The 25,371-nt window shown below is 36.9% G+C and overlaps 1 protein-coding gene across 2 annotated transcripts in view; it reads right to left on the bottom strand.

Annotated features, from left to right (window-relative positions):
- Nucleotides 1–20,061, bottom strand: part of pax3a (paired box 3a) — a 34,498-nt gene extending 14,437 nt beyond the window's left edge. Inside the window, exons 1-6 of one of the 2 annotated variants that reach the window (XM_039661197.2) lie at nucleotides 19,610–20,061; nucleotides 18,575–18,810; nucleotides 17,871–17,997; nucleotides 17,407–17,550; nucleotides 1,104–1,303; nucleotides 277–442 (exon numbers count right to left, since the gene is read on the bottom strand). In XM_039661197.2, coding sequence (XP_039517131.1) covers nucleotides 277–442; nucleotides 1,104–1,303; nucleotides 17,407–17,550; nucleotides 17,871–17,997; nucleotides 18,575–18,810; nucleotides 19,610–19,694 — 958 coding nt within the window. In that variant the 5' untranslated portion in view covers nucleotides 19,695–20,061. Of the gene's footprint in view, nucleotides 1–276; nucleotides 443–1,103; nucleotides 1,304–17,406; nucleotides 17,551–17,870; nucleotides 18,001–18,574; nucleotides 18,811–19,609 lie in introns of both variants that reach the window. The other variant, XM_039661196.2, reaches the window with a different exon arrangement.
- Between the last annotated feature and the right edge of the window lie 5,310 nt (nucleotides 20,062–25,371).

Here is a 25,371-nt window from a genome sequence, read left to right as displayed (position 1 = left end):
TGAATAAAAGTATTATTATTATTATACATTTTTTTTTGGTCACGCTTAATTTTAAGGTGTCATTGTTACATATTAAGCAACTATATGTACTTACTATAGGGTTAAAGTAGGATTAGGATTTGATTGAGGGTTAGTTGCATGTAATTATAAATAATTTACGGTTATTACTATGGTAACATATGGACACTAAGGACACTAAAATAAAATGTTACCATTTTGTTTTCTTACTAGGCCCAAATTTTCGACCAGTAGTGTATTGCGCTTTACAGTTCTCACCTTGCGAGATAGATGAGGGAGGGTAAGGGCTGTCCGCCAGCTGATAGGGCTGAAGACTCGACATCGCAGAGGGTGGGAAACCGCCAGGTATCAGGTGATTAAACGCCATCAGCTGATTGGCTCCTGCCTGCTTCCTCCAGCGAGCTCTTCGATTACTGAACCAAACCTGCGGGAAAACAAAACAAAAAAAACTTATATTGAACATTCAGACTTTCGAAAGATCATTTTTATACTCAAACTGGTGCTAGATTTAAAACATGACACATTTCAGCATGGACTTCCTATTACTGTACACCCCCTTTATTCAAGAAAATGATATTCAACCATGTTATTCCTATAAGAATGTGTTTGTGTGTGTCATGTATCAGAGTTTACACAGGGACTCTTTGTGTGTTCAGTAGCTCGAAGCTTGTTTGGTCTGATTTTGATCGAAACATCTGTGCTCATTAAAAAGCGATGACATCACGTCACGGGTTCTAGTTTAATTGGGTTAGAAGGACTTAATAATGGAGTTTATTAAAAGATTCAGTTTTGGGGGTTTTCTGAGACAGAATACATGGGTAAAAACAAGAGGTCAGACGTGCCACAAAGAAGCCTGTGTTTATGCGAGTGTGTCATGTGACTTCGGGGCAGGGGTGCAGGGCTAAATGCTGGTAAATTTAGACTTCCAGTGTAAATCACATTAATGTTTTTTTTAGCGGCAATGCAACTTACGAGAAAGTGGGTGTAGAGTGATCACAGGCACACACAAAAAAGAGCCAAATATGTTTTGGTCACATCATTAACAAAAAGATTTTTTTTTGCAAAAAGTTTGTGCATGAATGTACCTGTACTCGTGCCTCTGTAAGTTTGGCTCTCTGAGCGAGCTCTTCTCTGGTGTATATGTCAGGGTAATGGGTGCGTTCGAAAGCTCTCTCCAGCTCCTCCAGTTGCTCGGCCGTAAACGTGGTCCGACTGCGCCGCTGTTTCCTCTTTAGAGGCAAACCCGGTTCTGAGTCCACGTCTGAGCCCTCGTCTGAGTGGCTTGCTACAAAGTAAACATTCAAATGAGATTCGTATTAAATAAAGAATAAAACTAGCACTCTGTTATCAGCTGTGAGAGATTATCATTTATTTCAGCAGAGCACAAAATTTAAAATGAGAAATTAATGTCTAGAATTTGGATATGTACCTTGTACAAAGCTATTGCATGGCTTCAAAAGAGTTGGAATATATTTCAAAAGACTCTTTTATGATATTTTTTGTTATGATACCACAGTTCTTTAAGGGTTTCATGATATAGAAAAGAGTGACCAAAATATTTCTATTCCACGGCCTAAAGAAAGTCACGGATTTGGAACTAAACAAAACAAAACTTTTTTTTTAAATAAATAAAATAAAATAAATAATAAAATAAATCTGGACTTTTTCAATGAGACATTTGATAATATATAACATAAAATAAAATAAAACAAAAAGTAAGTGAATTAAATTAAATAAAATGAAAAATATATTTTTTTAATTAAGTCCGTTGGAAATAGTTTTTGAGCAGAAATACTCTACATTATGTTGTAGTTATGCACAGGGATAACTATAATATTTAAATGAAACAAATTCTACATCCTTAGTACACAAACATACAAATCTAATGTAAAAATGTACAAGATAGCATAAGGAAACAGCATGACAATTCTATAAATCCCCTTCAAACCAATTTCTGAAAATCAATATTTAAAAACATCACACGGATTTATCACGTTAATTTTTTTTATATTCACTGTAAAAATGAATTTGCTTTATCTAATCAATAAAATTGTGGCAACAGATGACAAGCAATATTATTAATTAAAATCAACAAATTAGAATTGAGTAATAATTAATCAAATTATTCCTTAAAAGTTAACCATTTAAAATGAGTAAAGTTTACACCAAAAAAATAAACAAAAATATCTGAATAGATTAATTATTTTATATTATCTTTATTTTATATTGCTAACATTGAAGATGTTAGCAATATAAAATAAAGCAATATAAAACTAACACTGATCATCATAATGGTGACTTAAACATACTTTTTTTGGTAAGTTTTACACATTTTAAATGGTTAACTTTTAAGGAATTAATTTGATTAATTATTATTCAATTCTATTCTTAAATTTAATTAATAATGTTGCTTGTAATCTGTTGCCACAGGTTTTTTTTTTTTATTAGATAAAGTCCATTCATTTTTACAGTGTTCGGCTAGATAAATTGACAGCAATATTGTTGCGAGTTATTTTCTTTCCACCTGCTTAATATTGAAGACCTGTATCAGTAAGATTTACTTTCACCCAATGCACACGTCACACATCACTTGCTCATATGCAGGTATTATTTGGGGTGAAGTTGGACCGGGTGAGAGGTTCTTTCGTAGCTAATTCAGCAGAAGAGAATGTTAGTGTGAGTGGACTAAAGCTCAGGGAATCTGTACCCAGAGGAGGGGGGCCCTATCAAATGATTAGGCTCCTCAAACTAGCGTGACAGCCAGCTATTGTCCAGTAATACGCCTCGAAAGCCCCCGTCCAGAACTTGCCAACGCCACATCTGCTTCGTCTGACACTAGCCATCTCCTTTCTCTTGTTCGCTCTCTCTTCGATTTTCACCCCCATATGTTAGAAAACACAAAACGTAAAAAGACGCCCAGACTTCGCCAAGCCACACCGCATCCGCAGACCCTAAAATTAAAACTGCAATTAAAAACGTCCATTAAACGTACTCTTCATCGAGCTTGAGTTCACATTCACCAAGTATAATAACCAAAAAAAAGTAATGGATATGCAAAAAGTAGGATCCGCAATGTGCCAATGGCATGAATTTTCCCTTCAGTAATCGATTTTACAATCTTTTTGGCATTTTTAGTTGGAAAAAGTAATGCAGATGCCATAAATAAACCAGGTGATGCTTCTGTTTCACAAACGAAAACATATCTGGACATCCCAACGAATATGCAGGTGCATTTCTCCTTCAGAGGAAAAAGAAGAGAGAATTTGAGGTTTAATTGAAAGTGAAGAGTCACACAAAGCAAACCCTTCAGTCTCCACCCTGGAGCCACACAGGAAATGCTACTACATCTCTCCAGCATCTCACAGGAATTGGAATGGAAAGAGAGACAGGGGCGGCTGTCCTTTACCACTTTTCCACCCTCTAACAGAGAAAACTCTCTTTTTTACATGCCAATTTTTCCCAAAAGTCTATTTTCTGAAGATGACAGTTTTTTTTTTTTTAGGAAATGGTATCCATCGTATCCTTCATATACAGAATGCCCTCAGAGAACTAACTCGCAAATTAGAAAAGCACATAAAAACATGTTGTTCTCCAAAACAAACATCCAGAAATAAGGTTTACACAGGCATGAGGAGAAACAAAGAGCAAGAGAGCTTTCAAATCACTAGAAGCAAGTTTTTCTCAGTCTTCCAATTTAATTTGGAGTTTCTATCATTACGCTGCAAAAAAGTACAAAAATAATTAAATAAAATGAATTTTTTTTTTAAATAAACTCAGACATCCCTTAATTCCCTTATTAGTGCCACTGCAAACATCAATTTCGAAAGTAAATCAATAAAATGAAATAATAGGTGAATAAGCAAGTCAGCCTTCCCATAATTCCCTTGAGTTTCTCATATCACTGCTGCAAAAAGTCAAACGCTGCACATAAATAAAGTAAACTAAAATAAATAAATCAATTAAAAATTCTATTGAGTTTCTATCATTACAGCAAAACGCTACAGACTGTAATCTGTAAATTACACTGTTTCATTTGGCTCTTTCTCTCTTGCGGGCTCCCTCTCTCTCTCTTTCTCACTCCATCTCTTTTGGGGAGTTATTTGGCAGTCTTTTGTTGGCCTGTTTAGTGAGAATGGTGACTGAGCTCTTTGGAGTCTGATTTCCACGCTCCATCTGTAGGTTCCATGAGCTGGGTCCGGGCAGCATTGAGGCCCCTGTCACCTGCCTGGCAGGGGGCGGGGGGGGAGGTGGGCACAATGAGGGCTGGACGCAGGGCAATGGGGGCTCCGCAGGGGAACAGCGGGGGGCCGCCCCCAAACCCTTCCTCCTCCACGGCCAGGGGGTTACGGAGGTGGAGGTGGTGGTGGTGGTGGGGGGGGGGGGTGACGGGGAAAGAGCGATATGGAGAGGGTTAAGGAGAAAAAAAAGAAGATGAAGAAGAGGGGGCTGATCGCTCAATGGCACCTGGGGGACTAGTTTAGGGACTAGAGAGGGTGTGTGGGAATAGCGATTCTAGTTTAAGATGATTGTCAGCCCCGGGCTCATCCATCATGTCCATTTACAGCACTGACGTACACTAAACAGGCACTTCTTGAAAAAAAATAATAGCATTTCATGATTTTACATGGATTTTTAACTTTACCGAAAAAGCAGCCATAGATCGGATTAGAGACTCATTTAAAATCATAAACCAGATTTGGTTACACTTTATTTGAAGGTGTCTTTGTTACACTGTAAATATACATTTAAGTACTGAGTAATATTAATTAACTACATGTACTTATTATGGGGTTAGGATTCGGTTTTAATTTAGTTTATGGTTAATTGTGCAGGTATTACTACATATTACATAACAATGACACTGTAAAATAAAGTGATTTGCTCTGAGAATCAGATCGATACAGAGAGAAATTGCTCCCATGATTCCCCTTTAAAATGAAACAGGATTTTAACAATATTTTCACAGAATAACCAAAAGCTTCCCATAGAGCTGTGTGTGTCGTCAAATCATCTTAGAGACATCTTAGTTTACAGACCATTTTCAACTAAAGGGAACCTTTTTATACATTTTAGCAGTTCATTTACACGATAACGATAGCGGTGTTTTGGTGGCCTGAAAAAACCAAACTTTTAAAAACGAGTTTAAAAATTCAAGCGCTACAGTAAAAGATAGCGTTATCATCTCCATGTAAACTACAAAAATGTGAATTTATGAAAAATTCACGCACGTCCTTGTCATAGGCGCGTACTGGCCTGGCATGAATGATACAGAGTTTGTAGTCAGTTTCGCGGGTTCGTGTGAACGGGGATCATTTTGATAACGTTAAACATTCTTGTTGACAACATTGTTGTCATGTAAAGTCTGTAATTGTGTGAAAACACTCGTTAAGCCGCTGAAAATGCCACTGAACATTTTTGAATTCTTAATAAATCAAGGGTCTCTTATGACTTGAAAACATCTCATACTGGTAAATGGCAACACTGACAGATTCACAGACAGATTCAGTCGCTGTCCTTCAGAATTTCAGCAGGACAGGAACTCACACTGTGTCCACTTCCCACAGCATACCTGTCCCAGTACACCACCGACAGCTCAGCCCATCTATCATGCTCATCTACTCTGCATCTCTTTGACTTTTGACTGAGGTTTTGTCTTTCATCTGCTAAAAAATCCATTAATGCAGTCAACTAAATGCCTATCTACAATGAGTGATATGATGCACCAAGAAAAGGAGAAAAACAAAAAGACTGAGGAGGCAAGACAGGTAAGCTTGTGGACCACTTAAAAGTATACACCGTTTTTTATCTGCCTATTTAATCGCTCTTGATTTGAAATGCTATTTGTACTTGTTGTGAATATACAGGCCACAAGAAGTAATTAGGTTTGTTTTGGGGGGTTTGTTGTTGTTTTTTAATCACTTTTACTCACAACATGCTACTTGGCAACATAGGACTCCATTCATTATGCTAAGCTAGCATTAGCTAGCGTCGGCACTGCCAAACTAAGACAATGCATTAACTTTGAAAAAAAAAAATGCTTTTGCCAAACTATTTTAATGTAGGGGACACTGTGAATGAGCCCTATTTAAAAAAAAAATGGTGTAGAGAGTGTTCCTTTAAGCCATTATCCAACCAAATGAAACAATGCAACAACATACATAAGCAATACACGCTATGCTGGGTTGTTTTATCCCAAAATTGGGTAAAATATGGACAAACCCAAATGTTGGGTTAAAATTGTAATTTAAAATTTTAACCCAACTTCAACTTTCACTTTCAACTGTACATTTTTTAATTACATTTTTAAACCAACATTTGGGTTTGTCAATAAATGACCCAAATTTGGGTTGAAATAACCCAGCATTTTGTAGAGTGTAGGGGAGTAAACATTTGCTTTGGAAAACTAAAACATGCAATGTGAATTTGTGTCATGATTTGGTTTGAATTCATCCGACTCATAATTATTTTCAGAAATAAAGTATTTTTAAGTACAAAAATAAAGTATTTTTAAGTAATAAAGTACTAACTGGAAGGACAATCTACATCTATGAGTTGGCATGATCTGGATATGGAGGGGTTTTACTGTAAACAGGACTAAAATTATATTTTTATATAGAAAATGAACATGTTACATTGGGTTTTATTTTCTTCATATACAAATATTTTGCTTACTAATTACATTCAAAATAAATTCTGTAATCAAATTGCACTTGTCAGATTTTTACACCTCTAGACTAGACTATGTCTTAACTGATAAAATCACGGTAAAATGACCTGCATAACTTCACACTAGTTATATATAACAGTAATTCTGCAGTCATGGCTTAAATATCCCATTAGCTGGAAGACGTGTGGAAGTTTCAGAGCTTTTAACCACAGGAGTAGGTCTATTGTTATTTATTGAGCGTTAATTCACGATACCAGCACATGGTGCCTCTCGCTCACACATCAGATTTATATTCCTCTCACACACAGGACAAACACCACAAACCTGCATTCGCCAGCTACACACAGCATTTATCAGTGCACTCGAGAAGAGAGAGAGAGAAATGAGCGCTCTGAATGAACTCCGTAGCATTTGGATGGATGTTAAAGTGGATGTGGTGAATTCCAGGCATAATCACAGAGAAACAAGAGAAGACTGCAAAACAGAAGCCAAAATGACGCAAAGCAAACACAGCTTTGTGCAAAAACTCGAAGAGAGTTCGCTGGCTTTAAAATGATGGATTTGAAAACCCAGAGGGAATCTATTACTCAGTCTCAAAGGTTGCTCATTTCATAGCTCAATAGACTTGAGTTGTCAGCAAGTCATCAAAATTACTTCTCAACATATCTTCCACAGAAGAAATGAGGATGAATAAATGATGACAAATTCTATTTAAAGCGATAGTTCACCCAACAATTTACATTTTATCATCACTTACCCCAAACCTGCATGCGTTTCTTTCTTCTTTTGAACACAAAAGAAGATATTTTGAAGAATGTTGGTAATCAAACAGTTGATGGGTCCCATTGACTTCCATAGTAGGAGAAAAATGGCTACCGTCAACTCTCCGGTTACCGTCGTCATTCTTTAAAATATCTTCTTTTGCGTTCAGCAGAAGAAAGAAACTCGTGCAGGTTTGGAACAACTTGAGGGTGAGTAAATGATGACCTGTTTTGGGGCGGACTATCCTTTATTGATCAACTTTGTTCCCCCAATGTTTCTTAAAACACACAAAAAACGATGTTCATTATTGAAATGAATCAGAATTTAGTGTTGGAAGAATTTGAGGAGATCATATCTGAGCACAGTTTGAGGCATTTTAGGGGGTGGTTTTCCTCAGAAGAAACAAGAAATTGAGATTTGGGCAAGTCAGGTTGCCAACTCTAACCCAACACGCACTTTGACGCGCAAACAAAGCGGCAAAAACAAAGAGAGATAAAGTGAAAGTAAACACAGGGATGTTGGAGCGAGAGCACCAGAGAGAGTCCACAGACGACCATCTGGGCAGTTTATAGCTCCTGGTAGGGGAGAGTCTTCTCCTCCTCAGGGGCTGTTAAATGGTTGGGTAATTGAGCTCCTGACATGTGTTCCCCAAACAAAACAAAAGAGAGAAGAGACAAATGAAGCATTTATTTGCAGCGTGGAGGAGTGCTGGCCCTTTCAGCCCGCGCCCCAGCCAGCCACTGGTGAGTGAATTAAGGAGTATATAGAATCCCAGCAGATGTAGGGAGAAGAATGGTTAACGGAACGATCACGACTCCATCTGGGGTTGGCATTTTGTTAAGAGGGAGGAGCAGGGAGTCACTCAACTCGCTAAAGAGCCACGACCCCAGCAGCTGCCCCGAGAGAAACCGAGCGAGAGAGAAAGGGAGGAAGACGGAGGAAGAGAGACAAAGAGGAGAAGAGCGCGTTTGAAAGATCATTTTTAACCTTGCAGGTGGACTAAAACAAGACCGGACAGTGTCATCCTTCAAGTAGGCCTACTTTCTGGGTGACTGACTGCTAGCTGTGCTTACTGCTAAAAACACTATGGCATCAGGGGTCGAGTTTGCCTGTTGACTATATGGGTGCAAAATATGCATGATCCAAATGTTATTAAACCTGGAAATGGCCTGGAATTGCTCATATGATGTGTATTGCCTATATCATTAAGTCAATATATATCAATATGAAGAGTTCAGATGCAAAAGCCTCTAAGTGCCATTTGAAATTTTCTTCTAGAATAATCATTTTTATCAAGCTTGTATATTTAAGTTCAGTAATTTCACTTAAATGGCAATGATAATTACCTATTAATTGTTATTTAACTGAAATTACTGAACTTAAATATGCAAGTTTGATAAAAATCATCATTAAAGAAGAAAATTTCAAATGGCATTTAGAGGCTTTTGCATCTGAACTCTTCATTTACACTACACTCTAAAAATGCTGGGTTGTTTCAACCCAAATTTGGGTCAAATATGGACAAGCCCAAATGTTGGGTTAAAAATGTCATTTAAAAAATGACAGTTGAAAGTGAGTTGTTTTTAGAGTGTACTGTTGAAAAGATTTTTTTTTTAATCCTGAAATATGTATCTTATGCTCACCATGGCTGTATTGCTTTGATTAAAAATTCAGTAAAAACAGAAATATTATTACAATTTAAAAATAATAGTTTTCTATTTGTATTAGATTTTATTCCTGTGATGCAAAGCTGTCTTCAGTGTCACATGATCCTTAATATGCTGATTTTCTTGTCAAAACACTATCTTAAGTTCTTTGTGAAAACCCTAATATTTTACTAATATAATATCAGGATTCTTTGATGAATAGAAATGTCAAAAGAACAGCATTAATTTGAAATAGAAATAATTATAAATAACTTTTTGTTCAATAATACATCCTTAATGAATAAAAGTATTAATTTTGCTTTAAAAAAAAACCTTTACTGAAGCAAAACTATTAAATGCTAATGTAATAAATAAATTCATAAAATATATAATCACACAAAGTGAATCATAGTTTTCAAAAAGCCAGTGAGTTAAATCGTTGTTCTGTGTATTAAAAAGAAATACGTTAAGGTCAGATTTTAGAGACGGACACAAGGAACATAAAGGTGGGATGCTGAGGCATTATAGGTTCCCAGCATGCTTTGCTCATTGTGATGTCAGAACAGGACAGAGGTGCCTGTTGCAGCATGGAATCGCTCCCAACAACGGGACAAAGCCAAAATGCATCACCCACGCAGCGACTGCACCGCAGGAACACACACCACATGCTCCTAAATATACGCGCTCATTACATTGACATCACGTTATATTTATGCATGCTTTTGTACCAAACGTGCACATATTGAGTAAGCCATTACTGGGACAGGTGGGTCAAATGCTAAGATGACTAAATGACTCACAAAAATCACTGCAGATCCACATGTTGAGCAAAACGTAGACCTCACCTCTCAATGTACAAAAACACATCATCTTTGATATTCACTTCTACTTTTACAAAAGACCTAAAACTTACTGCACCGCATTAAAAACTTTTGAAATAAACTGTAGAATTAATTGAATCGTTTATGCTTAAATATAAAATAAAAATGTAATACATATATTTTTTTAATTATATGAATTATATTTAATATATATATATATATAATGTATATATTTTTTTTTTACAAGAATGCACTGAATGCAACATTTCTCTTCTTTTAGGGATATTTACATGTTTTTTTTTTTGCTCAACAAAAACACCCCAATACAAATATAGTAATTAAGAATTTGATTTTTAAAATATATATTCAAATTTTCTGTGGAAAAAGATGCTAAATAGCACATTCAAAACACAGTATAATGCAACCATTTAATGCAAATCAGTTCTTTGTGTTGTTCAGTTTCAAAGCATTTATTGGCCATCATAGAGTGTCTGTTACCTGTCACACTGAACAAACACATTATCTTAACCCGCACTTCCAACAGAGAGGGAGTTTGCACAGCCACTGACCCAGGACTCCCCCTTGACCCTGGCCAGCCACATCTCACCCTCTCTGGGGTACAAATAAGAGACTGGAAGTCCTATGCAATGCCCCGCGGCCCTGATTCAAACACACACACACACACACGTTTGGATTCAGCAGGAACTTGGAAAACCACACTAAGCAGGTAAAACGTCTTGTGTTTCTTAAAACAACAGCTAATGTGCACCATGTTTTTAAAAAAACAAAAAGGGTTTTACAGTCTAATGCCAATAGGAACCTATATAAAATATTAAATCGATTTAATATATGCGACATCATGTACAAAAGTGAGTGAACCTAATTCTTTATATGAATATGGGTATTTTTGAAGAAACTCACTGTAAAAAAAGCATTGCAGTGATTATTTATCACAACTTTAGAGTAATAAATAATGTGTTGTTTCAACTTAAAAAATATGTGTTTGAGCTTGACTTAAAATATTAAGTTTAGTTATCTTTAGGAAAGGTTGATATTTAAGTTATCTCAACAAATTTTAAGTTGTTAAGTAACTGCAGCAATATTTTTTATAGCATTGAAGAATCATAATTGCTAAAGTTCAAAGGCTATGATGCAATTCTGAAACATGAAGTTCAAAAACAAAGCGTAACGAAGCATATTTCAGACATGGTATTGTAAAATGACAGTGTTTCCCCTGCAAATTTTCCTCATTAAACTCCCTTTTTAAAGTGATGTAAACAGGCAAAGACAACAGTTGGAACATGTTGGAAGTTCCAATTGACAGTCTTCTGTAAATTCTCCAAAACCAAATGAATTCTGTCTGAAACAAATCAGAAATTGCACATTTGAGTTGGAAACGATGATTTCTGCTCGTCTAAGAGTGAGCTAACAATGGTCCACTGTGAGCTGGAGCTTCATGCAGCAGAACAAGGAGAAAACTCAAGCTTTTAGTCAACTTAACGCCATTCTGCCTTCATTTCGTACAGATTCCCTCTCTCTCTCGGTGTCTCTCCCTCTCTCACCAGCATCATTTGGCAGTTAAGTAGTGAATTTCCTCAAGTTAAGTGATTGACAACGGCGTCTAGCTCTTCTCAATTAACTGCCTCATTGTGAGGCTTTATGGCAAGGCCCCTGAAACCCTCGACCTCTCCTTTCTCCTCCTTTTCATCGCCCCTTTGCCAGAGTTTCACTCACACAAACACTTGCAAGAAAACAGAGCGCTCTATTCGGCGAGGAGCCCCTATTCTCATTGACCTTCTATTGCTCGCTTTTTCTTTTGGACACTTCAAACCGTCTTTGAGAAGAGAGGAGTGGAAGAGGAGTCCATCAGTCGCTAGGGGCTGGTCCGGGTTTGACCCCGCACCCCCACTTCAAAGATGCTCCGCATTCATTAATTGTTCTTTGAATTAATATTTGAGGATCACAATGCTGGTGCCAGTGTATAAAGCGGACCTAATGAAGCATACAGGCGGCATTCACTTGGAGATAAGCTTGGTGCGACCGCGTGCATGCGTGTTTTTCTTCCTTTGCGTGCCACTTTGAAATCAAATGGAATGACATCATGTGGAAATGATGTTTCTGAGAACGCCGCGCAAACGTGCGATGGGACGACAACGACTCCACACATTGTCTCTCGGTCAAAAGACGTTTCATCTTTATTGCCGCCTAAAAACCTTCGAAACCTCGATAAACTCGAGGAGAGAAAAGGGCGAAGCTTGTTGGGTTTCAAGGAACTGCTGAATAAAAGGCAGATGATTGCTCATCTCCATTCCCGCAGGGCCCCGGAATCATGACTGAGGAACATTCCAGCAGAGAGAAGAACCCTTGTTTATTGATCGAAGAGGCAGATCTCAAAAGAATGTGTAAAATTAGACCCTGACGAGCCAGATATGGCTGTAGTTGCCCATCTGTGGTCCAGTTTTGGACAAATACATCTGGCTTTACAGATCCGAGAACAATTGTGGTTGCGAAAAAAGAGAAATCGTCCCCAAAAATATCTGTTTGTTGTTGTGCGACACAGCTGTCTGTTTTTGCCGTGCACCTTTTTTTGCTCTCTCTCCTTTTCTATTGAGCAAGTATCCAGTCAGCAAAGCAGGCAAAAGCCCTATTTTATTTACACAAACAAAGTCCTCCTTGCTTTCTGGGACAAAGGCAGCTGAATCTTTCATGTGTTGTCATTGCTTGATTCTCTCTGTCCTCCTGGCTATTGGCCTGCTGGGAGACAATGAGCCCAGGAGAAAAGCAGCAGATTGTTGGAATGCAGCTCAATGAAACTAATTATTACATGTTGACTGCGTTCACCATGGCACGTCTGAAAGCACTAAGCTCATTCAATTGGCCTCCACGGGACTCCCTTTCAAAAAAACTTGATCCCTTTGACTGTTTGTATTTCGGCGTTTTCTTTTTCGCCTGCCGTGAATGAGAATCTGTGAGAGAGGGGCCGTGGCTCTTTGATGACTTTAGTTACTTTTAATTAGCTAAATGAGGCTCGAGGATTGTCAGTTTTCCCAAAGTTAATGGTATAGGAAAAAGGAGGGGATGTGCTCAGGCAAACACAGCATTGTGGGAGAAGTTTTATCGATTCACTTATGACGCCAGGCACTGGAACCGGCCCTTGACGTTCTTAAAAACGGTCTTTGGAACGTCTTAGCTTTCGTTTTGTTAACTGAAGTCATTGTAATATTTTTAACCAAAACAAGAGAGGAGACCAGACTGATTCAATCATTTTACGGGGGGAAATTCAACTCCTAGAAAACATATATGAAAAGTATATATATGAAAAGTTCAGATGCAAAAGCCTCTAAATGCCATTTGAAATTTTCTTCTTTAATGATGATTTTTATCAAACTTGTATATTTAAGTTCAGTAATTTCACTTAAATTGCAATGATAATTACCTATTAATTGTTATTTAAGTGAAATTACTGAACTTAAATATACAAGTTTGATAAAAATCATCATTAAAGATGAAAATTTCAAATGGCATTTAGAGGCTTTTGCATCTGAACTCTTCATATATATATATATATATATATATATATATATATATATATATATATATACTCTAAAAAAATGCTGGGTTGTTTAAATATGGACATACCCAAATGTTGGGTTAGAAATTGTTATTAAAAAAATTACAGTTGAAAGTGAAAGTTGAAGTTGGGTTAATTTGAAACCCAAAATTTAGGTTTGTCCATATTTTACACAAATTTGGGTTCAAACAACCCAGCATCGTTTAGAGTTTATGTATATATACTGTATGTTTTTTTTAAAATAGAAAGATTTCTAAATGATCATGTGACTTAAGACTGGAGTAAAGATGTTGAAAATTCAGCTTTGCGTCACAGAAATAAATAACATTTTTAAATATAATTAAATTGAAAACGCCTATTTAAAATTGTAATAATATTTCTGTTTTTTACAGATTTTATTGATCAAATAAAAGCAGACATGCTGAGCATTAGAGAAAGTGTAAACATTTTTAAATAATTTAAAAATCACAAATTATTACAGAAAAAAAAAATCTAAATGTTTGCTCTGAGCCTCCTGGTCAAACAACTTTTGAGAAACATCTTTTAAAGTGTATGCTCAATCCATGTATTAGTAAGCAATGGTATTTTACTCTGCCTTTTCCCAGACAAATAAATCTGAAGGGGTCTTTGCTTTGATCTCAAGCCTTTAAGGGGCCCAACAATAGGTTTTGAAGGAGCAGGGGCCCAGATCCAACACACCCCTCTTACCCGACAACTATAGACTCAGCAAACACGTACTTAATCAATATTTGGCTAGAGAACACCCTCTTGATTCTGAAAACACCCTTTTGAGATTTTAACTGAGTACCGAATAGGAAAAAACAACAACTCCCACAAGCAGGGAGGAGAGAGTGAAATACAGCCAGCGCAGAATCAGCCCACTGCAAACAAACGGACGAGAGTGAATGGAAAGAGGAGAAGTTTACAGTGTGTCAATGGAGAACAGGACTCATTGAGTTTTATGATGTAGACACATCTACATGTGAATAAAAGCCAGAGGTGATTGATCCTTCTAGGAAAACAAAAACATTAACGGGGCTTTGAAAAGGCTGTTTTCCTTTCTCTTTTCCCCTTGCGCTTCCTTTCTTTCATTCACTGTTTTGTTCTTTCTTTTTTTTCCCCCAATGCAGATATAGACATCTAACTAACTGTGTTGCAAGTCCAGGTTTAAATGCATGCAAATACAACACAAAAAGCTTCTAATGCTTTAGCCCTAAAGAGTTTCGTGCTATTTTTATACGTACCACAATGATTTCTGGCAAGTAAAGGTTGGATTAAGTAAACAATCATGTTTAAAAATGCATGTTGGGAGCTCGCATGGCTCAAATCTGTGATTAAAAAACACTCCATATAGCTAGGCTACCTGATAACACTTTTGCAGAAGTTTGTCTAACATGGATTAAGTCATTGAAACAATAAAGCAGGACAAATGAACAATGCATATACACATCTAAACCTTATAAAAAAGCAAATATATGTAGTTAGTCTGTATCAACTGAGGCAACGTACAATCTAAAGTCAGTTCAATACAATAACAATATGGAGCGGAACTAATGACTCAAACAACTTAGTTCACTAGTTTTTCTTAACTCAGCAAGGTTTTCGCAGTGCAAAGATGTGCGTTTCAAAAGTTCATATCAATCATCCATCTCCAAACAACAACAACAACATATCGACAGTCGTTTGTTAAACTAATTACCAACTGATCTGTATTCGTGATGGCGGTGCTGGAAAGGAGAGAAGGAAAAGGCCAGTAAGGAATGAATGCGCGCCCCGGGCGGAGAGGAAGGGGGCGGGTTTTTGTCCTGAGATGAAAGTGGGGAGGAATAAAGGGCTCGATTTAATCTACTAGAAAAGGTTTTCATTGCAATGACTGAGTATAATGTGCGCCAATTGTAGCGCGGCCCATGACGCGGGATGAATCCGGCTATAGCGCGCAGAGAGCTCAGTTTCTCTCTCCACTTGACATCTAGAACAAACTCCACTGCGCAAGAATTTCAGGCCTGTGGGGGTTAGAAAAACGCGCTGCCTGTATCAATTTCCAAGTTAATACATAGCCTACAATTTCTTCTTCAACTGGGGAAATGGGTTTTGCCTCGAGGCTATCGCCTGTGTGAATGTTAAAGATTTTTTATGATATTGTGACACGTTGTTTTGACATTTGAGTGTCACTAATTACATTTCCATGTGAAAAAAATGCAGTTTGATTGGCTAATTGAGCCGATTTAATGAATAACTATCTGTGCGAATTTTTCAGCGATATTCGCAGCGTTGTTGTCTCGCAACACACTAGGCCTATAAAGCATTTTAAACAAGCAAAATTTCAATCACAAAAAACGTTTTTATGATAATATTTGAGTTGCTAATTAAGTTCCCATGAAAAGAATGTAGTTTAAATTCTCTAATTGGGCTTATCTAACGAATTACTATAATGTGAACTTTTCGGCGATTTTCGCGGCGATATCGTGTCTCCAACCACTAATGTTAGCAGTCAACTCAGTAAAGCATTTTAAACAAAGAAACATTTTAAGTAAAAAAAAAATATGATAGGTGATGTGTGCATTTTTAACAAATTATCTGATAGTAGGCCACTTCTGATTTGTCGAACTAGCCTACTTTTTGATACAGGAAAGCGTAAAAGCGGCGAACTGATATGAACAGGCCAACCTTCTCGTGTGAACTCGTAATCTTGCTTTTATGGTTACTGAAACGATTGTTAAACAGCATATGCAAAAAGAATCAATTTCAGACATCAACCTATATTTGTTTTGACATCCTTTGGGAGGTTCATGGGGGTCAGATCAAACTCCTAGGCTATTATTTGTTTCATAAGCTATATACAAATTTGGCTGTATTTTGTAAAAAATAAATAAATAAATAAAGGTATAGGCATAAAGCGCTTTTATTTTAAAAAATCGAACAAGTAATTCTATTTAAATCCAAATATTTTGAAATGTGAAACGTATTTGTATAGTAATGGCCTCGATCTTAAAAATTCATTCTGATCAACAAGTGTTAATTGTAGGCTTAAATGTAGGTAAATATTAAAACATCCTAAAAATTAAATAAATTAACAATAAAAAAGTATAACCTCAGAATGTTATACTGACGTCGTGTTTAGGGTGACATGAGCTAGAAATGGACACATTATTCAGGCCTCGGAGTCTAAAACACTTCTGAGTCGGGGCTACGGTCATTCGTGAATAATTCATCTCTCATTGCCCGTCCATAATGTCCTCTCTGCACCTTTTGTTGGACCGTTTTTTCTTCCTTTCTTTCCAAATTTTGAAAAGCTTGGAGTCTTTTGTCAGGACCAAGCTACTGCTAGGCCGAGCTTTGTCCTGTGGAAACTGAAGCGTGAGTCTCATGGACTCTTTCGCTTTTGTTTCCCAAGTTCATCCTCAAGTGTCCGATTGTGCACCGCAGGAGCGTCTTTTAGTGAACGCTATTCTTGGACAAATGTTTGATTTACTGATTCGGCCAGTTTCAACCCAGGAACGTCTCGTTTTAGGAGGTTAATCTCCGATGCTCCACAATTCAGTCTCAATGAGTTTAAGGAAAGACAAAAAAATATATAGGCCCATTGAAGGCAGTGGCCATTTTTCAAAACAATCTATTGAGCACTTGCTGGCAAAAGATTCAAACTAAAACATTAAAAGTGATATTCATTCGGGAAAAAAAGTAAATCAATAAAAAATAGTCTAGTCAGAAAATAAACTAAAAGACTGTCTTAGAAAATAAGCAGGCCTATTAGCATCTAATAACAATAATATGCATGATTGTATTGTTATTATTATTATTATTATTATTATTAGTGTTAAGAATACGATGTATTAGGCTATATGTAATAAAACTATTAAATGCATTGTGCTCATCTCAAATCCGCAAGGGGAACAAAAAATAAAACTCGTCAGAACTTACATCTGTCGCCGAGAATCCCGTCGATGCTGTGTTTGGCTCGTCTTTCGTTTTCTTCGATCTCCCTTTTTTCCACTTCATCATCATCCTCATCTTCATCTCCGTTTCCACCAAATTTACAGCGCAGCATACGGCTGATGGAGCTCACTGGGGAGAGGCATGGAAAGCTTCATGAAATGACATCACACACTTGCACTTGTTGAATGCATAAACGCTTGAAAATGCGCTAGGCTAATGGTAAAGGTAAATTGGTAAATCTAAATCCTGAACACGAGGCATTTAAATCTTAATAGGCTATAATATTATAGGGCTGTTTAAAAGTCACAAGCCATCTGTGTTTATATATATATATATATATATATATATATATATATATATATATATATATATTTAAGCAACAGGTGTGGTAAAACAATATCTTAAACACATGAACTAAACTGCAGAGATTGCCAGATAAAGTTCAGTACCTGAGGGGACGTTATTTCGGTCGCAGATTCCATCTTTCAGAAGTTTATCCCGAATCTCCCAGCTGAACATCCCTGGATTCTCTCTCTTGTATTCTTCGATTTTCTTTTCCACATCGGGAGTTGTGCTCTGCTTTTATTACAAAGGTAACACGATCATTTATTTAATTTTTATATCTAAGTTTTCGAAAACATTTTTAAAATATCTAGCAACAAGAATGTATGGATAAAATAATCGGTTTGTATTTAGTTTCACAAGTTCATAACACAATGTTTATTTCATTGTTTGGCAGTCATTAAACGAGGAGGAAATAAATTGTGTTTTGTACAACAATTTACAGTAAATTCGCATTGCACTTAACAAAATTGTTTGACAGACTCATGCCATGGCATACCTTTTTATTCTCTAATTATTTAAGAAATAATATATGCATTGGTGGATCAAAAAACTCACAGACAAATTAACTTATATCAAGAACATTTTTTGGCTAATTAGAACCATACAAAATGGCTTATTTTTGCTGAACATAGGTGAGAACTATTAAATAAAATAAAAAATATTGGCTCAACCGTAAAAAATAAATAAATATTTGGTAGTTCTAAAGTCAATCAAAACTCTTTATTTGCAAAGCTCCGTGCACAGTTAAATATAAAACTGATGCAAAGTGTATAATAAAGTCAACAATCCATTCAGCCATATGTCCTACCTTGGGTTTACTGCCACCAATAGCACCGGGCCGAATGGATCCGGTCTCCTGGTACCTGCATAAAATTTTGGACACGCACCCGTGCGAGACGCGCAGCTGTCGGGAGATGACGCACGGTCGTATCCCGTGATGGGCCATCTCTACTATCTTGTGGCGGATGTGATTGGGCAGAGGCCGTCCGTTTATGAAGACTCCACCGAGCTGGTTCACGCGGCCCTGACCTAACGGCGTGGAGACTGTAGCAAGAGGAGGAAAAGTCAATGGCTGACACCGCATTCAACTAAAAGTCCAAATATAATCAGCATGGCAGCGGTTCTATATGATTAGCCTACAAACAACTACACAACTAATTGCGTAGGCTAACAAATGCTAGTTATTTATAAATAGCCTATACAACAAAAAAAATTGTTGCGGCCATTTCACCAAAAAATAATAACAATACTTTGCAAATGTTAGCTACTTGTTGCCAGAACATTTAAAGTTTTTAAAAAGTAGCTATAACAAAACTGCAAAGTTTATGTATATATTATATATAAAATATTTTATAAAACAAAGTTTGGAAACACTAATTTTGTAGTGTCATTGTTGCATAAGTAACATGTAATTACTATAGTAATAGCTATAAATTGTGCATATTTTCAAGCAACTAACCCAAGAATAAGTACATGTTTTTAAAACACAAAGTTTTTATAGAACATGTTAGCTAAATGGGCTATTAAATAAATTTAATTACATTACTTTAATTTATATCACTGTACAAAATGTTCGCTATTATGTTTGTTCTTTGTTTTGTTGCAGCTTTAAACGTGGTTGAAAAACTGCAATTTTGTAACGTTGACACCACAAAAGAATTAAACCCGATTTTTTAATGTTAGTATGTTGACATTTTCACACAGTAATTTCCAATTTTAAGGCCTTCGATGTCCCTTTTCTTTCGCCAATCAGAATATTGGAAGTGTATCAGATCAAATCTGTTTTATGAAGAATCAACTTTGTGAATGCATCTAAGCCAAGGCAGAGAAGCTAACACCTTACCCTCCAAGGAATAGCCTCCTCTCGGGTAGTTTTGGGGTGGCGTGGGGCGCATCATCCTGGAAATGCCCCCCGCTAATGCGGTCATATCTCCTCTGCACGAAAGGAATCGGGTTCACGAGCACTTGATAGAAGAAGGGGATTTATCCAAAGGAAAAGCGCTTATCGTCAAGTGTCAGTATACTGTTAAAGAAGTCTTCAGTTGAAAACGAAAAGTCAACTTCAAAAGTCAAAACGTCGCTGCCAATCCTCTGAAGTTAATCACGGATATCCAGGTTTTCTCAAAGCGGTTTGGAAGATAAGATTCTCAGAGCTTCAGTTCCGTTGTTGTTGACACACTTGTTGTTGTGAATTGAAACGGTGATCAGTGGCGAAACATTTTATCAGTTGTTGAGTTGTTGGCTCCTTCTACCCATCGAGGACTGTGATTGGTCAAGGAGGGAGGGTCCAAAGACCTAGGAAAGCCTTCTGATTGGTCCAAATCTCAAAACTTTCTTGTGCCATGACCTCGGGAGTTCAAGGGGATGTGACACTGATAACACCCTCAGACATAAACTGTGATGCTGAGAGCAATCTGGAAGATAACACTGAAAATGATTTCATTTCAATAACATTTCAGTTTCTTTAATGCATTGGTTTGGATCAGTGGTTTTCGATCTTTCCCAGAAGCCTTCCAAACTTAGACAATTTGGATGCCTTCCTTATCCAAATTATGGTTAACAGAGGCAACACGACCTGCAAGGTAGGGTCAAATGAGGGGGATATCCAAAATGTAGTGCGACGAGTTGGGAAGCTTTCAGGAACAAGTTGGGAAACACTTCGGAGTTGCGCATGCATTTTGCATTCTTTTGCCACAACAGTGTTTGCTATTAGTTTTAAACATGAATCCACTTCAGCCCCAACTTTTAAGTTACCCAAAAGCTGCACAACAGAGGTATTTATTGTATGCTTGTGGACAGTAGAGGCTCTGCAGAATGAAAGGAGCAGCTTGCGGGGGTCTCAGCAGGGTATGACGCCGAGAGTGCCGTAAAATCTGTCTGTGGAGACGAGTACAATTGTGAAGAAGCGTTATTTATAACGCAGAGACATTCAATATAGCCATCCATCCCACTCATTCTCTTGCATTACTCTGCATTTCTCTCTCTCTCACACACACACACACACACACACTCCATCTCATCACATTCAGATGCTCCCCCTCTGTTCCCCGCAGTCACTGAAGTTCCTTTTCTTTGCAGGAGCTCATTGAGAACCTCACGTCAGTCAAACGGGCCCGTTCATTCAGAGTGACCCCTTATCAATCAAACAGAAAAACTATCACACGTTCAACTGTTCAAACAGAAGAACCCACTCCGAGTTGTGGAGGGGGAAAAAAACTTAGTTCTGTTGCTAAACAAGACTGAAAGAGGGGGTATAAAGTCCTGAATCCGATTTATATTAGACTAATGTGACAAATACGCTGGCTGTCATCTCAGAGATGTCGACAGTTCAATCAGAGGGTAAAAAGTGCCCCTCTGGTCCTCTGGGATGGGCATTATCGCATGTTTCGCGGCGGCGGCGGATAAGCGCATGTTATTGCGGTCCCAGGTGCTTCATAAACGGATTAGCGCAGCGGCGTGGAGAGCGGAGCCCGGAGCCCGAGCGGTGCGCCACAGGCCAGGCGGCCCTCAGAGAAGCCCACAGACGCACAACTGACTTTAATTGACATCTGACCGTTTCTGCCGGATTGGCCTGAGGGACAAAACATCAAAAGTGCAGTGAAATCACTGCAATTAATATCGGACATTTCTCATCTATCTATCTATCTATCTATCTATCTATCTATCTATCTATCTATCTATCTATCTATCTATCTATCTATCTATCTATCTATCTATCTATCTATCTATCTATCTATCTATCTATCTATCTATCTATCTATCCCACATAAAATTCCATATTAATATTAGTAATTGTAACATAATATTAGTAATTTAATAGTATTTGTATTATATTTTATTAAATCATTTTAACAACAAGAAGTGGAGGAAGAAGAAAAAAGTTGTTTTTTGTTGGCGTTTGTTGCCTAAAAAAATAAAAGTGCCGTTGTTTTTCTTAATTTTTCAAATAACTGACCCAGCGCAATAATAATTCATCAATCATCATTAATAATAATAGATAAAAGAATACTTTAAACTTCGACAACAGATAAGGAAAGTGGCGTTTATTGAAGCACTATTAACACGTATGTCATTTTTAAAACTAAGTTGTACGGTGAACTAATTTAAGTCACACAATAATAAAGAAAAAGTGATGTGTAATAGTTGAGCCTATTACAGTAACTATTTGAATTTGTCTCAGGGAAAGTCAACTAGCGAAAATGTCGCAGTAGTTATTTAATATAGGATATTAAAAACAATATAAAAGTGAAAATGTTAAGAATAAAAATACCCCGATAATAACTCATTGTAGCCCTATAGTCAGGTCTGTTAAAAGTTAAATAAATCATATTAATGCTTGCTTTCGTGACAGTTCATTTACCACATAAAAGCGCATTTTCGGTTTCCTGACAAAACACTTTGACAGTAATTTCATTAATATTTTGCATGCGTAGTATGAATGCGATGTTATCAGTGTGTGCTGCAAAATGTTAGTAAATGGCAGTTTTTCAGATCATCCTGTTTACCTTTATGCATTTTCCGTAAGTTTTGCATATCGTTAGGCCACTTTTGGCTCAGCTGACTGTTTACTAATTGTTTCTTTGTACTTTGGCTTGTCGTTGTTCGTGCATTTCAGGCTGCATGGTTGTGTGTGTGTGTGTGTGTGTGTGTGTGTGTGTGTGTGTGTGTGTGTGTGTGTGTGTGTGTGTGTGTGTGTGTGTGTGTGTGTGTGTGTGTGTGTGTGTGTGTGTGTGTGTGTGTGTGTGTGTGGAGGGAGGGAGGGGGGGTCTTATTTCATTGCCACAATAAACTTTATTTTAATTAATTACTTGCATTGTATATCTCTGAAAAGCCTGCCATGAACACATGTTTAGGACAAATATGAGCTATTCTCCCCGCTTACAGTGCAATAAACACTATAATAATGTTTTCAGATTGAAGAATGTCTATTGCACACAACAGGCTGGCGGTAACTCGATATGGTCATAAAGTGAGTGGGGATATATGCGGAATGAGGAGAGACTCAGTTTGATTATCTTTAAAGGGATACTGGATATCCGTGTCAAATCAATTTTGGAGTGAAAAATCCAAGTCAGAAATTTTCTACATCGGTGGAAGAAAAGACATCATAAATAAAGAGGCAAACGCCACACTGGAGAAATGTAAGCGCCCCTGGTTTAGTTTAGACTCTAAAACCAAATAACCCCGGGATGTGTTTCATAGAACTATGGAGAAGAAGAAAAAATGCCATAATGATTAAACTCAAGAACAATGTTTCAGCTCTTAGGAGAAACTGCAAAGGGAAGTGATGGACTGAAACAGAAGCGAAGTGACTGAAGATATGGTTTGATGTACACGCTCGGCAGTAGGTCATTTCTGTTCATAATTTATCATTTTCATGATTTATAACTCTCTTTCTCGTTTTCAGATTTCAGATGTAATAGGCCCCTCGCTCCAATCTTAAGAGGGGTTAGAGTTTTCCGTATTATATCAACCAACTAAAATTGTTTAATAGATTGATTGTTTAATAAAAAAAAATGTTTAATAAACAATTGTCTATAATTGTTTAATAATGTTAATTAAACTTTTAAATTGTAAAAGTTTAATTATTGACGTTTTTATTGTAAAACAAAAGTGGTGCAAATTAAAGTTACAAAGTAAGTTCATTGCATTGCAAGTTCAAAAAAATATTATAAATAGGCAATAATGGATGAAAGTAAAGAGGTGTAATCGCATAACGATTAAACATTTTACACGATACAAGTAAACATAAAATCTACACCATGCTAATATAAACCTTTTTTTAAATGCCATATAATTATGATACAAATTTACAATAAGGTTCATAGTTAATATATTAACTAGCATGAACAATGAGCAATACTTTTTATTAATCTTTGTTAATGATAGTTAATACAAATCCAGCTGTTCATTGTTTGTTCATGTTAGCTCACGATGCATTAACTAATGTAAACAAATACAAACTTTTGTATTTGTAAATACAAAATTTTAATAATGCATTAAATGTTGAAATGAATATGAACTAGATTAATTAATGCTGTAGAAGTATTGTTCATTCTTAGTTCATGTTAACTATACAGTATGCTACATCAAAATAATGTATAAGGCAGACATGCAAATTGTACAGTTTTTTTTTTCATTTGTCACCCACAAAACTATTAAATGCTTTTTCTTTTCTAAAGCCTTAAAATTGATCCAAATAGTGCAACTTTCAATTTCACTTTTCTAATAGCTATTCATGTTTATTGAATTCTTCAGCTACCCATTGCGTATTCCAAACCCATATAGGCTTGTTGAAGTACCTCACCGCCAGATGAGGGGAGATATGAATATTAATAACACACAGGACACGGAGCTGCTGTTGCTTTACCATCAGAGTCTGTGGTTTGTATACTGTAAGCTCAAACCTTTGCCAGGCTTCAGAACAAATCAAACTCTTTTTCTTTTTGCGTAAAATATAGGCTATAATTTCATTTATTTATACTAATAACAAACACAGCTTATGGAAACTGCTCGAAAGTTTTTAACTCCCACTGAATGCTTAAGTAAATATTTACCGCTAGAGCTGCTGTGGGAAACACATCGCTCTTACAGTAAAGTGACAAACTACTCAATAATACTTCTCTTCACAATGGACTCTTGCTGTTGTGATGACTTTATTTACCCTGCTCATTAGAATAACTATAAAGGGATGAGTTGTTAGCGGTTTCCTTCTCATGTCAAATGCTTGGCAGGGTTCAACACTAACAGAGATGACTTTTTTTTATTAGTTATTTATTCACTCATTTAGCCAAACACTGAGGCCTAACATCGTTTTCAAAGTACGGAAAAATTCACGAAAATAATAATAACAATCGTTTCAAGTTAAAATGAAAAACATTTGCTTTAAAGTAGGCTATTTAAAAATTACTTGGTTGTATAGGCCTATCGATTTCTCGCAGTTGAAATGGCAACTATCTCACCTTTACCCCTTATCAGAGTTTGCTAATGAGTTTAACAGTCTCGACTAATGTCACATTGAGCCACCGTAAACCACAAAGTGTTTGATGGCACTAATTAAACGGTGGTAATGAATGTAAGTAACTCAGGGCAATACAGTAGCACTGGGATTCAAAGGAAATTAAGAATTTAGCATGACACAGGGTAAATAAAGTGGCCCAGTAAGAGCCAGAGAGCCTTTGGAAATGAAGCGTTTGTTATGAGGGCCGCGGGGCACAATAATGTCTTTACATGATGGCAGGGGGACAGGGAGTTTATTGCCCCCGCGGTGAACCTTGGCCCCGGGGCCAGTGCTTCGGCATTATCGCTCTCAGGTGATCACGGCAACCAGTAGCGCTCCTCTCAACAGGTGGTAAGCCTGAGAGATACGTATATGAAGATGCAAGCGCTCTGATAGCCTCTTTGCATGTAATATACTTGCGTCCACCGGAGGGCGCATGACACAAATCAGAAACGCTCTCCAGTGACAAAGTATTTGGCGATAAACTCACCAAGGCCGACTTTGTTTATTCAAAAATACAATAAAACAGTCTAAACTACTTTTAAACTATTTTTTTTCCCTGTGATGCAAAGCTGAATTTTCAGCGTCATCACTCCAGGCTTCAA

The sequence above is a fragment of the Pimephales promelas genome, chromosome 5 (assembly GCF_988280905.1).
Source record: "Pimephales promelas chromosome 5, fPimPro1.hap1.1, whole genome shotgun sequence".
In the NCBI taxonomy this organism is placed as follows: Eukaryota; Metazoa; Chordata; class Actinopteri; order Cypriniformes; family Leuciscidae; genus Pimephales; species Pimephales promelas.
Note: the sequence above shows the minus strand (reverse complement) of the source record. Positions and strands in the feature narration are given on the sequence as shown.